Source organism: Bemisia tabaci, chromosome 6 (assembly GCF_918797505.1).
Source record: "Bemisia tabaci chromosome 6, PGI_BMITA_v3".
NCBI lineage: Eukaryota > Metazoa > Arthropoda > Insecta > Hemiptera > Aleyrodidae > Bemisia > Bemisia tabaci.
Genome location: NC_092798.1, coordinates 53,092,304 through 53,107,184, shown reverse-complemented (window position 1 = coordinate 53,107,184; position 14,881 = coordinate 53,092,304). Strand labels below are relative to the sequence as shown.

At 38.7% G+C, this 14,881-nt stretch overlaps 3 protein-coding genes across 4 annotated transcripts in view; 2 read left to right on the top strand and 1 right to left on the bottom strand.

The window, feature by feature from the left end:
- Positions 1–9,721, bottom strand: part of LOC109041999 (uncharacterized) — a 30,331-nt gene extending 20,610 nt beyond the window's left edge. Inside the window, exons 1-2 of the mRNA XM_019058531.2 lie at positions 9,320–9,721; positions 8,049–8,285 (exon numbers count right to left, since the gene is read on the bottom strand). Coding sequence (XP_018914076.2) covers positions 8,049–8,285; positions 9,320–9,416 — 334 coding nt within the window. The 5' untranslated portion in view covers positions 9,417–9,721. The remainder of the gene's footprint in view (positions 1–8,048; positions 8,286–9,319) is intronic.
- Positions 1,122–6,512, top strand: LOC109042002 (uncharacterized). Its single transcript, XM_019058535.2, has 3 exons — positions 1,122–1,474; positions 3,341–3,645; positions 5,970–6,512. The coding sequence occupies exons 2-3, from the start codon at positions 3,343–3,345 to the stop codon at positions 6,312–6,314; spliced, it is 648 nt and encodes a 215-aa protein (XP_018914080.2). The 5' UTR covers positions 1,122–1,474; positions 3,341–3,342; the 3' UTR covers positions 6,315–6,512.
- LOC109042001 (uncharacterized) lies at positions 8,989–14,881 on the top strand. 2 transcript variants are annotated; one of them, XM_019058534.2, is made up of 4 exons: positions 8,989–9,239; positions 11,807–12,011; positions 13,032–13,210; positions 14,242–14,881. In XM_019058534.2, the coding sequence occupies exons 1-4, from the start codon at positions 9,141–9,143 to the stop codon at positions 14,605–14,607; spliced, it is 849 nt and encodes a 282-aa protein (XP_018914079.2). In that variant the 5' UTR covers positions 8,989–9,140; the 3' UTR covers positions 14,608–14,881. The 2 variants fall into 2 exon arrangements, with proteins under 2 accessions (XP_018914079.2, XP_018914078.2); XM_019058533.2 differs by having other exon boundaries at positions 8,992–9,239; positions 14,239–14,881.

The window sequence follows — 14,881 nt, the reverse complement described above, 5'->3', positions numbered from 1 at the left end:
ATTTTATCGACTGGTGGAATGTATTTTATTCAGTGGCTCAGACCTGTCCGTAGTAAAATGTTCCGTTTTTAAATGTTTCTTGGCCCTCCCTCCATAAGGAAGGGTCTTGCTCTCATTTTAAATTCGTTCTGTTATCAAAAGGTGGTTGATATATTGTTACGTAGTTTATTGTCTGTCTCCAAGGACGGCCATTAACCATAGGTAGATCAATTTGATGATCTGTCTCCCGCTTTGTATTTTTGCAGATCGACACTTCCAGGAGCTTGCCTTATCAGATGTACATTGCTGCTCAGTGCCATTTGCTCTATGCCTGTAGATGTTTCCTGTCATGTGTGGAAGGAACGTCGGGTAGAGAATCGGTGGCTACCTTAATATCATCAATGATCGTAGTAAATCGTGAAATTATTTAAGCTGTGGATCTATGATGTCGCATCTTTTGAAAAATGCTTTCTCCTCTAAAACTAAACTGGAAAATCGTGTTGTGTCAGTGCTTTTCTGAGAGTGGTGTTCTGTATTGATCAGCTATTAAATCATGGTGCTAATTTTTTCTCTTACGTTAAAGAGTGCTTTAGATATTTTTACAATGCACTCATCGTGTTTTCAAAAGTTCCTTCGTACCTGCACCAGTTCTAATCGGAAATTTGGATTTTTTGTCTTCAAGTGGATTTTTCTGACCCAGTGGATTACAGATTTGAGCGAGTTGGTGAGTGTTGTTTGTTCATTTTCTATTTTACTGAGCATGTCTGCATGGTCCAAATATCATGTGCTCCCATTGGGACGCTTGTCTCCTTTGTCTTGATTCTAAGATTTATTTAATTTCCGTGAGCAATTTGGATGGTACTGAAACCTTCTTGTGATCATTTTTATGCAAATGGTTTTCTTTCCATGAAAAATTGTCACGGAAATGATTTCGTTTCCATGAAAAATTTTCACGGAAATGATTTCGTTTCCATGAAAAATTTTCATGGAAATAAGCCACATGGAAATCAGCCACACGGAAATCAGCCACATGGAAATATTTCCTGTTCCATTTTTCCGTGTCATTTTTTCATGGAAATCAACTTCATGGAAATCATCCACACGGAACATTTTTAGCAGGGTTTTAAAGCATTTTTCCCTATCATTGTGACCGGGGGAAAAACAAGGCGCAAAAAAATCCATTAGAGGCACATATCGGTCTCAGTAGAGTTCGAGTAATTGCGAGCCTTTACATTTTTTTCCAAAAATAAAAGCTTTTTTTTAAAGCTGAAGGACAAGGTGCTTTTTATCGCTTTAGTTTATACCATTCCGTTACTCCAAACTTTCCCTAAAAAACTCGAATAGCGCATGACGAGGCTCGAGGATTTCTTTCCGCTTAAACATATCCCGGCGTATCTATATATAAAGCTAGATGTGTGTTCTAAGTCAGTTCTGATCTGATGCGCTGTTAAACCACTCTTCCTCGAAAAATTTCAGATTTTTCGAACCCAACCGCGTAAGTACATTTCTTTTTAATTGTCGCTGTATACCTCATATTGTTTTATAGTATTTTTCCACTGATTATTTTACTACTCATAGCATACATGGGATCAACTTTCGTTGTTTTGTGTTGTGCCGCTGCAATGCTCTCAAAGCACACAAAGACTTTCTTCTTTTTTATGAAGTTAAGTTAGGTAAACAAGGGATAAGATTACTTTAACTTGTCGAAATTAGGTTTTCGGAAATCTGGAAGCTTTTACCATAAGGAGATTTTCATGGCCCAAAATCGGCGTAAATAAATTCCTTAATTTTAACCGCCTGAAGGATTCAAAAAAATTGCAAATTTTCACCATGCGGAATGTCCAGCTCGTAGTGCATTCACCTCCTCATCAGAAAACATGTAGGGGTCATTCCTCGTCAAGTGTACCTGCAGGCTCGGAACCCGACCCCCTCCGATTTGACTGAAAATTGATATACAAGGTCTTAACATCATTTTAAGAGACCGATTTTAAGGGTTTTCCCATCCGACGCCCCGTTCGCGAGATATCGACCCCCAAAGATGGGGTGAATTTTAGCGATATTCGAAAAAGCCCGTCTTAGCGATTCTCATTTTCTCGACTTCCCTCTCTTTGACTCTCCATAGCGAGACTCTGTATCAATCCATCATACTTTGAAAGAGTGTTTCTAGACCAATTTTTCATGTAGGTTCTGAATATACCTACACGAAATACACGGAAGATACATGGTAGGCTACAGGGCTTGGGACAGAGGGATGTACCCTCTTTATCCCTCAGTCGTGGATCCATAAAGACGTCCAGTGTATTCCACTGGCTCATCCCGGTGGAGCAACTATTCGAACACGTGAGTCGTGAAGTTGCCTATACAAATATTTGAAGGCATTTTAATCTTCAAAGCTTACTCCTCGTGTAGCATTATGGTGTAAAAGGATTGTTCGCCACTGGGATTTCTCCAACATTTGGACAAAAATAGTGAAGCCATCGTATTTCTCATAAAAATGCGGGAACTCTCTAGGAGAAATATAGCCAAAAGAAAACCTCATATTTCGTTTCACGAGTATTATGGTACATCGAACGGTGCTCGTGCACAGTAAGAAAAATTAACCAAAATCTTGTGTCAATAGAGGAAGTAAACACGTAATAACGCAAGCTTTTGGTTGAACTCGTTAAAAATTAGTTTTGGGTCGATTTAACACAAAAGTGTGTTGAGCAACCACGTCCTTTAGGTTGTCCTGACACAAACAAGAGTAACACGGAGTGACATGAAACACGAAAATTTTTAACTGTGTTTCGGATCAGTCGGAACAACGGAAATGAATATTTTTACTTTTTGAAGGCTTCGTTGCTGATGAAAAAACAGAATAACAAGAGAATCTAGAAGTTCACACTCTGGGATCTAGGTAACGTACATTTTTTAAACCCTTTATCAATCCATTCAAGTTTTACTATTCTTCATATTTCTACTTGAAGTCAGAGATTGATGGAGAAATGTATTTCCCACCCGAAAAGCCCTTTTTAATAGATAGGAGTTTTAAGCAAAAGGTATGAAAGATCGATTTCAAATACCGAAAAAGGAATCTCAGGAAACATTCTGGACGTCATGATTCGTGATTTATAGGAATTCTGAATACGGTTGGGACATTTTTAATTTCATAATTTAAAAAGTTATTTGAAGTTTTTAATCCATTTGAGGATTTTGCAACTCGGAATGAGCATCGGGTTAAGGTTGCTTCAGCCTTTCAAATTTTCCGGGATTAAGGCCAATCGAGTTGGGATTTTTTTTTAAGTTGTGCAACCCTAATTGCTTGAATGTCTCTTTGTTCTCGTCGTCAGTAATGGATTGAATCATTAAATGTCCTATACAGCTATGATGAATCTAATCATATCTTTATTGGCTTTGACGGCGGTGGTATGGGTTATAATACCGGGTGGAGAGGGAATGCGAGCGAGGGACTCAGAAATCCAGCCCATCCCTCCAAGTCCCAAAGCAACCTCTTCTCGGAGTCCAGTGAGGGCGTCAAGTCCTCCCTCATCTGTTACGTCTGAGAAGAAACTAAACTGGTTCGCACAATATAGACAGAATAAGAAACAAAAGGAAGAAGAAAAGGAAAAGGCTGCTGCGGCAAAGAGAAAACCTGCATCTGGGCCACCGGTACCCTATTACAAGGACGTGAGTACAGCAGTATAAAATTTCATTGACAATTTTCACGAAGCTTACATGAGGTGGTTCTATCTTCATCTCTGCTCTCTGGGCAAAGAAGAATCTGCGGCCTGCAAAAATTGCCCGAATCGGGAAATAAATGAAAATTCGTTATTTCGGGGTATGATTTTTAAGGTCACGCAACTGGACCGCGTCTAGCAGAAAGAAACCAAGCCACATCGGCTATTGTCAAAATTAACTGGGCAATTTGAACGTATTTCTGCCGAACGGAACTATGTGCATTAAGACATGAGCCCTGAGACCCATAAGAATATATACATAACAGGGCTCACGTCATAATACACATAGTTCCGTTTGATAGAAATACGTCCATTTGATTTTTACAAGAGAACGTTTGTGCGGATTTCTTGAAACATTTTGAGGAATTCGCTTCGCACTATGCAGAAAATTCACTAAACTTTGCACAAAAATCCGCACAACCGTTTCCATGTAAAACATTAAATTGCCCTATTAAATTCGGCAATAGCTGATGTGACTTAGCCCCTTCCTGCTTAACGTGGTCCAATTAAGCCTCTTTTTTTCGATTTGTTTCCTCCTTACTTTCATTTAACATTAAAATGAATTATATTTTGCAATTAGGAACTTCAATATCCGTCTCAGTTTGGAAACAACGTATGTACCATTAGTTTCCCCATGCACATATGTTTTTTCATCGATGAGCCAGAAATTTTAGTTCCGAATTTCAAAGTGTAGTTCAAAGAATATGCGCGAATTCGTTTATTTTCGGAAAGTGCCCAACTCCAAGGCTTCAGAACGTTTACATTGCATCATTAAAGGGCCTGAATAACATTTTTACACTTTTGAATTGAATATTCTTTTTGGAAACTGATTTAAATTGCCTAAAAACATTTTCTATTCCAACCAACCACAAAAAATGCTTAGGTGAAAGAACCTTTCTGAGGGTAAAAAATACACGCGGTATGCAAAGATGGAAAATTTCATGAAATTTATTCGAGTGAATTTCACAAAATTTTATGAAATTTATTGAAACTTTTGGGGATACATTCAGGACTCTAAGAAACGCCTGGAAACAGTGATTCTAAATTTGGAAATTTTTTACCCCAAGCCTAAAACATTCGCGCGTTGCAAATGTTTTCGTTTAGTTTAGGGGTTTCTTCTCTCTAAACTCCCCTTTTTGCCCCCTCTTTGTGTCTGGCACCTTCAGTAGAGTAGCATAATACCGCAGCATCAACAGAAAGACCATCTGAAACGCTTTCAGACCTCCAAAGGTTTAATCAATGATTCTAAAAAAAATTAATAAATTTCAACTTTTGTGAAATTTATTCGAGCCTCATGAAATTTCACGTTACATCTCTGACGGTATGGTAAATTATGTCACGAACAGAAACTCAAAAAATATTTTGCGGTCTCTTTGACAAGTATTGACCAATAAGGTTGAATAGTGGAGCGTTGATTTACAGAAGTAAATTTTACACAATGGGTCACTAGGCAAGGTCTGAAGGAGAGGACGTCACATATGTTTTCTCTTCAAAATCTTACATAGGAAACAATTCACACAACGAGGAGTTTTGAAATCAACTCCTAAACGAGATATTGGCAAGTCTTTTAAACACGGACCATGTGGGGGTTCGATTATACAAATGACGTCTTTTGTGTTTTTACCCTTAACCAATGTTAATAGAAAACACTGACATCTTGTCCAGGAGTTGACTTTCAGACTCCCCGTTGTGCGATCCCTTTTCTACGTGAAATTTGGAGGAGAAAGCACGTATAGCCTTGTGCTTTAATTCATACCTTGTCTGGAGGTCCACTGAAGCACGGAAGTGGCTCAGTTGCGCTGGTCACAAAATCGAGTTTTGATGCTTGATTCTTGTAGATTAGCTAAAAATAATCACATTTGTCCCAACAGCAACTCTCTACGCTCAATATTGACCGAGGTATCGCCCTTTGAAAAGTCGGGGTTTTGACGTCATCCACCGCGATAGTGACACCCATGCTTTCTTTCACCTTGCTTTCATCAGCCAGTGTGTAGCATATGTATTTGCACTGGTCACTCAATGTGAAACTTGGATGAAAGTATAAGGTGGAGGAAACCAAGGGTGTCACTGTCACTATATCGCGGTAATGGATGACGTCAAAAACCCGACTTTTCAAAGGGCAATATCTCGGCTAATATTGAACGTAGAAGGTTGCTGTTAACATGGATCTCATTATTTTTAGCAAATATAAACGAATCAAGCATCAAAACACGATTTTGTGACCAGCGCAACTGACCCAGGAAGTTTGAAAAATCGTTTTGTATTCGTGACCAGGTGACCAATATAGACGCATCCGGCTGGAGCCAAATGATCAGGTCCATACTGAGTAACGACTGCTGTACAAGGGGTATGCAAGACGCAAGCGGGTACTGCAAGAGGGTAACTGGATACTTGGACAGACTCAAACCCGAAAATAGGAGTGACGCCTGCCCTCGCGTAACGAACGGAAGATGTGCCGAGATTGGTGGCCAGAAAGTGTGCGCAGTCGACGTGTACACGAAAACCAAGAGCGAGAGACCATTTTGCGGCACAGGGGCACCATTTTGCGGTTGCGCTAACATAAAAATAGAAAAACAACTCGTACCATTTCGGGAGTGTGTCGGCACGCTCGAATTCTGAGCGGTCATATTGGAACGCGTCCATGTGAAAGGAGTCCTTTGGAAGATTAAAAGAACCTATCCGAATCAGTATAGTTTATTGATGGGTTACTTATCCGTTACTTTGCGTAATTTGTTTGCTTTCCTTTCCTTTTTATTTTGCAAATTAGACGATATTTGCTTTTTTAGCGTTGAAATTATAGTTCATATTTCGTTTAAATTACACAGCAGATTTTTTAGGAAAACCTTATTTTAAAAAAACAAAAATATGATTTTTTTTTACAAAATTTCGGCCCAATCCAAAAAATGTCACTAATTACCAAAAAAAAAAAAAAAAATCAGGAACCCAAAAAATATGATGGCAGTACCGTTCGGATTAATCATTTAAAAGGAAATGATATCAAAACGGCCCAATTTTCTCCTCCATGCCCATGCAATATACTATACACCCCAACGTTTTATTCAAAAAAAAAAAAAAAAAAAAAAAAAAAAAAATTAAATACCTATAAGGTATGATGTTATTTTATACAATTTTACGCAAGTGAGTGTGTTTTATCTTTGTGTTTTTTAAATAATTTTTTAAAGAATTTCACCTTGTGTAGTTCCCTAATGGTATTAAAAGGTATGATGACCTGAACACGTTTTGATCCATCGCTTTAAAGGAGTATGATATCAAATCGGCCCAACTTCTCTGAAATATGCCCATCTCTGATCAAAAACTTTTTCGAGACCTTCCGACTCATCGCTGAGGAGACACTGATCATTACTTGACCCTTAGTATATGTCCTTGTTTAGATGTCAAAGCAGTCCTTATGAGAACTGTAATGAATGTTTTTTCTTTAAAGAGATAAAAAACAAAAAACCGTCTTATAATTGAAAAAAAAATTCGAAGAAAAAAAAAGGAATGGGCCGGCCGGCACGTACAAAAAAAGGGGAGGGGGAATTGATACATTGGTATGCCCCAACATTTTGGCATGGGTGACCGACCCGGTCTTGCCAAAATTCATGAAGTTGTTAAGAGAGAAGCATTTTAAGTAGAAGGCACATAATATTCGCAATAATACGCCGAGGTTCAGTAGTTTGTAAAGCGTTCTATCAGAAACAAACAAGGAATATGAAGAAACAAGATTTCAAGGAAAAATATGCTTGTATTGCGTCAGAAATACACGTTTTATCAAGGAAAATTTGGCAACTCTCGAATGTTCATACGGCGTTCTCCCTTAGCACGCACGGAAAAAATTAAATTGCTGATTTAACAATTCAATTGCTAAAAAAAAGTGACTGCAATCTTTCAACGTACGAGATTTCACAACAAAATATGCTACTTTAACCACTATATTGTAGGCTACTTTAACCACAGGGGTGGTTAGAGTAGCATTTTTTTGTCGTAAAATCTACGTTGAAACATTGCAATCACTTTTTTTAGCAATTGAGTTGTTAGATGAGCAATTTAATTTTTTCCGCGGGGCAGTATAGGTTATCTCGGAATGCTTCATTTTGCACCCTGTCTCTCAGTCGCTCCTCTGGCTTGAGGGTGTATCTCGATTTCGATTTGGACATGAGCCGCGGAAAGCATAGAGTTATATGAAGCATAGGGCTCGAGTGAAAATTGAGATAGGCTCTCGCGTCAGTGGGGCGACGTTTCGGTTCGCACGGTCCATAATAATAAAATTGTACCAGAGACACGGAGCTGATGTAAAAGCTAGAGAGAAGCATAGAACCAATTTCTAGAGAAAATATTCAAGTAAGAGGTTACCTTGGAGAACGTAGGCTATTTTGGACGAGTCGGAATAGCTTGGAAGAGCAAAGCCGTTTTTTTCGAGGGCGATTTTGGCGGCACCGATGTTACCCCTCTGAAGCATGGGGAGCTCAGAGGGTGACCAGGCGTAGTAGGAACCCCCATTATTACCGTAAAGCTTCTTGCAAAGTTGAGGCGAGAGATCGATGTCCATCTCTCTCTGATTCGTCTGGTTTTTATCGAGAGGTGAAGATTCTAAACACAGACAAGAAGGATGAGGTTTTCTCAATTTTGGCACAACTGAGAGAATGACAAGTGTACATGTACTTGGAGAGTCAAGCCCAAGTAGATACAAAGCTTATCCGAACGTAATTATTGCACTTAACTGAAGAGAAGTTACAGTACCTATTCAAACAGTGATTATCGTCAGTTATATATCAGTCTTAATAATCCACTAAAAACATGTGATAGCGTTGCTAACCCGCGTTATCTGTTTCTCCTCTTTATCACTCTTCTTCTTCTATTTTCTGTTTCCCTCCACCTGGAGCTTTATTTGAGCATTGTTTGGGGTTCAGGGTATCGTGTTTGCTAGGCGGCTTTTAGAATCTCGTTGAGCTAATTATAATTTACAAAGCTATTAAATGTTTATCCACTTGACCCCTCTCTCATAATCGTCCATAATCTCCTCCTACTTCTTGAGACATGATCTAAAGTAACGTTCGAATTTTTAAATTCGGTGGAGCTCTCAGTGCTATGGCTTATGTTTACTTTGCCAGTAATATCACTGCTAAAATCGGTATATTTTTCTTTTCCTGCCAGCCAAGTAATACATATAACTGCTTCTGAACAATGCTCTGAAACATAGGCCTCGGATGATAAAAACAATTTGCTCCGAGTGATTGTGCACAAAGCCCCCCCCCCCCCCACACACACACACACCCTCACCCTCACACTCAGATAAGACTCAGTTTGGAACTATTCAGTGAGGAATGATACGTAGTGAACTGACTTCTGTTCTCTAAGACAGAGCTTTTTTTGATTTTTTTTAAAAAGAAAAAAAAAATATTATAGGCAGACCATGTAAATCTTCAGTGGTTTTGAAGTGTGAAGATGTACTTGCCCTATTCCTTAAAAACCCTCATAAACCTTTTCAAAGGTATCCCAAAAAATTCAAAATCGCCGATAACTGTGCTGCGATCCTCTTTACAGGTATGTTTTTACGTAGTGCTTTTTCCCGCACACAGATTGTTATCACTAAAACTATGGTTTCCGCACAACACTTTACTTACCGGTCACCGTCTCATTCCCGAGAGAAACTGTTTCTAAGTGAACTGATCTAAAGTTACAGATTAAAATTAAAAATAATGTGGATATTGTCAGCTGCATTTTTGAAAGAGAAATATCACTTTTAAAAATCGGAAAAAAGGTTTTATAAAAAATAAGACAGAGTCATTCAGCTTGGTTCACTGAGGTAAAATTACACATTTATTTTTAGCATGACTATGACATTTCCGTTAAGTTTCAAGAGATCTGGAAGCTACTTTTCACATGAAAGAAAATCTTAGTATGGATAAGTTAGCAGCACTGGATGACTGCAAGAACACTACTAAGTCTTAATTTTTCCATCCGTCTCAGCTCTTGGTTATTTTGCCAACATACAAACGCAAGTCCGTCACAGGTTTTAAAAAATTTCAAGGGCAATTTCACGAAGCTCAATTCACGATTTGAATATGTATAGTTGACCTCTTGTCCGTTCTCGCCGCATTGGCCACGGTAAAATGTGTCACGCGTTGTGGCCCAGCTATCCAAATCGGCAGGAAAATCCGACCATTACATATTTCAAGCTGCGGTGTGTAAATATCTCAGTCAATATCCTGAATTCCAATACATAATTTTCTTGGTACATTCTACAACATACGTGTGACAAATTGCACCAGTAAGCAAACAGCTTTATCTCTAGTTTTTAAAACCGCATATTGGCTGTTGTGCAATTGCAAATGCAGCGTCGTAAAGTTGACCTCAGAGTTGAGCCTCTGCAGATAAACAAATCTTACACTATATTATGATAATGATAGAATTTCAATTAAATAAAATGGAACATGGGAAACAAAGCTAAATGAGATGCTGAACCGAAACATTACGGCCCGCTACTCGGCACTCAGTTGGAGTACAACAAAATATGTACGCATTTAAAGTGTAATCCTCAATCGAATACCAGCATGGACGAAGATTCGAAGAAAAGAAGAAAAATAAATCTGAAAGGACTGGAAGTAAACAAACTTGTTTCCTTTCTTCTACATTAATACATTCTTACGCCATGACATATAGGCAGTCAGCAATAGCCGGCAATTTGTCACACGATCGGCATACATGTTAACTAGTCAAATTGCAAAAAATCGCATCCATGTAGGAAATGTTTAATTGATGATGAATTTCGAAAGCACGAACTCGGCCTTGAAACTCCTTCAAATACTGTGATACTCCATGCTTTGCCAGGCAGTTAGTTTAGTTGCCTATCTGAACTAAACCCAACGGAGGTTACAAAGTTCACTACACGCACCCGAGAGTGTGCTAGCCCATAACATGAATTCAAATCAAATCATGATAATTAGTTTTTTCCACCTTGTTTCTTCTCTCCTCAGTTTTTACACTTCTGTATTGAACTCAGACAGATTTCAACTAGCCGGTGATAGGCAATTGCCTGCGAAATTTACAAATACTCACGAAAAAAATTAAATTTCTGATTTAACAATTCAATTGCTAAAAAAAAGTGACTGCAACGTTTCAACGTAGATTTTACAACAAAAATGCTACTTTAACCACTATTGTAAGCTAATTTAACCACGGGGGTGGTTAAAGTAGCATGTTTTTGTTGTAAAATCTACATTAAAATAATTGAAACATTGCAGTTACTTTCTTTCAGTACAGTAGACTCTGAATTATCCGGATTAATTGGTGCCGGGACTGATCCGGATAATAATAGGAAAAACAAACACCACCAACCAACACCACAGTATTCTTATGTGATCTTAATAAGTTTATGAAGTTTTTTATTGGGTCCATTTTAATTTCAGAATGGGTCTACTAACTGGAATACCTTGCGATCTATCTTGGTTCAGCCACAAAAATAAGGCTTCGTCTACTTTTGGGTACTTTCCAGTTTTCTTATCGGAACTTATCGGAATGCGTACGTAGTTACATAGTTGCAAAATCGATCCGGATAATACGAAGCCGGATAATCTGAAGTCTACTGTAATTGAATTGTTAAATCAGCAATCTAATTTTTTCCGTGCCTCGCTTAGATTTGATTAGCTCGAGACGGCACGAATTTGCATAGCTTGAGATTCTCACACATAGTCAGACAATCTATTTGTAGCCTTTTTTTAAAATGTACCAAATATACCTAGGCGTATACTAATAAAAAATAGACGTTATGTAGTCAACCTGCTGACCTGAAACGAGAGGGGGGTGTCGCCATCTGCAATTTCTCATCCAAGGAGATGCGGATATCCCTACGTTAGGAAAATAAATAGATCATACAAACCGCAAGTATGGTGGTCTATATCGGCCGTACTTACTATCCGATTCATTTACCCGCACTTTTAGTTCTAAAAACTGCATCCTCGGTTCATGAAATCGAGTTTTTTTTTTTAAATTTTTTATGGTTTAATCTCGATATATAGCAAAGCACACCATATTTGCGGTTCGTGTGACTGACATTTGTTTGCTATTTTTCTAATTCCTCCCCATTTTTCTGCTCCTTAAATATATTTCAGTGCCTTGAAAAGGCGCGAAATTTTATAATTATGGACAAGATTGACAGCAGCAATCAACTGGTCAAGCGAGTGAAATTGGTGGCCTCTAATGGACTTCCTCCGCTTCAATACCGAATCCAATTTATCGACGAATGTTCCATTGAAGAGGCAGTACGGTTCATGATTGAACACTTTTTGCCAAATACCAACATGGATAAGGCCGTAGGTAAGGGAACGAATTTACCTGTTGCAAATCACTGTAAGTAGTAATAATGTCATGAAGGATGTTAAAATGTGACTGTGCAAAAGTTAAAGGGCCTCAAAGCTTTAAAAAACTCAAAATGTATAAATCTTCATGCTATTGCGTGGAAAAATGTTTTGCCAACATATTGGCATGAACCTCTGAAAATTGTCAATTAAGACCAAAGTTGTGACAGTCAGAAATGTTCACCTCAAGAAAATGATTTTTTTTCCAAATTGGAAAAAGGCATTAAACATATCAATTGGCCAGGTTGAAGAGGTCGGAATTTTTATTCGGCTTTATTTTAGCACAGGAGTGCACCAAACAGCTTACAATTTTTTCTGAGACAATAACAGAAAACCTACCGTCGCACCCTGCTAGCAAAACTCATTCTCCTGAAAAATTTGCCTTCGTAGACAGAGGTCCCCTTTTCTGTGAATAATCCTATGAATACAACTTCAAAAAGTAAAATAATATTACGATGTTTCTTTCATGCAAAATACAGTTTTAAACATGAGTATCGCAATGTGCGACCCTTTATAGAGACCTGAGGATTTGGAAGACTGACAAAGGGGAATCATGTTGCAAACAAAAATATTGTTTTTTCCTTTTTTGCATGAGAGATTCCCCCCCCCCCCCTTTGCAACGTTTTGCTATCGACAAGGGTAGTCCATTTTTGTGCGGATGGGCTTCACAGCGCCTGGTAAAAATGGGGGATTTCCTTTTTGCAACGAATCTCTACGGTAAAATATCATAGAGGGTTTTCAATGTGGTCCATTCGGACATAACTGGACTTCCCCAGGTTCATTTTACAGCGATCCAATAGATTTCTAGTCTTAGTCTATTACGCCTGAATTTCAAGTTTACTGGTGATGAGTACTCATCACCAGTAAACTTGAAATTCAGGCGTAATTTTACTTGTGTTTACTGAAAATTCCTGCATATTATTAGAACTCGATGATCACATCACCAGTTATCTATTCTCTCATTAGTTCGTTTTTGCAGGCACTATTAACGATGAGCAGACAGTCGCTGCCTATTCATTGGACTGGAACACGCGGCTCCGCAAAGGAATCTCTCTGGGTGCATTTTTAGAGGACGATGCAGGGAACAAAGGTCGTATGATCTCTTGCTTAGTCCTCGACATCCGAAGAAAGGAAGAAGAGGAATTTTCTTCGTCAGAGGTATAAGAATTTGCACAATTTCGCGCAGTGATATTTTATTTTTTACGTTCAGTCACACAAAAACAGCAAACAATTGCAGGCAGTGAACATTTTTGACTCAACCAATGGTTCTCAAGTTGTTGCGAGGAGTACGATAATGGCACCGTTTCCTCTAAATGAAGCAAAATACCCTTGAACTTAAAATTCTTGTCAAGTATATAGAGGCCGTAATAAAGGAAATTCGATCTGTAAGAAGAGTCCAACTTTGAACTCGATCAAATTCTGAGTGCATGAATAGGGGCTGAACGTTTTATTAGGGTTGCCATTATCTGTTGCTCATAATTAGCATATTGAACCATGAAAGTCGTCACTCAGGGTTACAAGGGCAACCGGCAACCCTCTAAACTCTGCACAGAATACACAGGAAAATTATCTTCCTCTTATACCTAGAATATTTTAGTGTAGAAATTTATAAAATTAAAAGCCTCTGACTCTGACAAAGAATCGCATTAAAACCTGCTCATTCTTTATAGCAACAAATGTTTAGTAATGAACAAAGTGCAAAACCACGAATATTTCCATCGCGATGTTTCGACATTTCCGGTTTTATTTTATTTTTTTTTAAAGATGAACTAGCGACCTGCACAGCTTGAAATTTACACGAAATATTCTGCTGATAGGGAGGAAAAATGAAAGCAGTTTTTAAGAAATAATACGGTCACTAGTCTTCCAAAAGAAAATAATAAAGCATAGCAGGAAGTTTGCAACGTCGCAAACGGGGATACGTGGTTTCGCACTTTGGCCGTCGATATCAACTCTTTTCCGAATGGTTTTCATTTCGTCGCCCCTCCGATGAAAGGGCGTATCTCGATTTACACATGAACCCTACTCTCCGTATAACTCTGTGGTTCCTGGGGCTCGTGTGGAAATAGAGATACACCCTTACGTCAAGGGGTGACGATTTATGGACATTCCTTGAATAAAACTTTTTGATGCTTGCCGGTTATCCAACTTCTTTCAACTTTGTCTCACATTTTCTTAAACATCAGCAGTATCCATCTGAAAAGTTCGGGATCATATTCAGGGCCATGTATGAAGTTATGTCAAAAGCTAACATATTCAAGAAGTACGAATGTGACGCTGTGCTGCTGGATTATGGTTTGGCGACATCGGCCGAGTTTCAGCGTCGGGGCATCGGAGTGGAAATGATGGAGGCACGCGCTAAGGTGTGTAGCATCAAGAAGATCCCAGTCAGCGCAGGAGTCTTCGACAGCGAGGCCTCCCAAAAGCTCGCTGAAAAGTGCGGCTACGAGACTCTCGCAGAACTAGACCTCACCACATATCGCATCCATGGCAAACTCGTCTACCACCGACCATCGTGGTCGCTCATCAAGTGCATGGCGATACGTTACTTTTGAAGTATCAGAATCAGGTATATTACGTTGTATCGTTACGTTGTATCGTTACGTTGTATCCAAGCCTCTTACAAGGGGTAAGGGTGTGTGAAAGAGGGTCGAGATTGTGTTGGAAGCGAATGGGACGACGCGTTCACTTCATATTACAAGGTTCATCTGTAATTCCCATGACTTCTAGTCTCCAGGACGTTTCTTAAAGTGCATAATTTTTACAATAATTACAATAAAATTCAGCTTTCTGCTCGTGAATTATATTACATTTTTCTATCGAATCCGC

What these genes read in the sequence shown, in the direction of transcription:
- LOC109042002 (XM_019058535.2), top strand. Translation starts at nt 3,343, where the DNA reads ATGATGAATCTAATCATATCTTTATTGGCTTTGACGGCGGTGGTATGG. An exon ending in CGGTACCCTATTACAAGGAC is followed by an intron (nt 3,646 to 5,969) that starts GTGAGTACAGCA and finishes ATTCGTGACCAG; the next exon opens with GTGACCAATATAGACGCATC.
- LOC109042001 (XM_019058533.2), top strand. Translation starts at nt 9,141, where the DNA reads ATGTACTTGCCCTATTCCTTAAAAACCCTCATAAACCTTTTCAAAGGT. An exon ending in CAACATGGATAAGGCCGTAG is followed by an intron (nt 12,012 to 13,031) that starts GTAAGGGAACGA and finishes TCGTTTTTGCAG; the next exon opens with GCACTATTAACGATGAGCAG. An exon ending in AGGAATTTTCTTCGTCAGAG is followed by an intron (nt 13,211 to 14,238) that starts GTATAAGAATTT and finishes CTTAAACATCAG; the next exon opens with CAGTATCCATCTGAAAAGTT.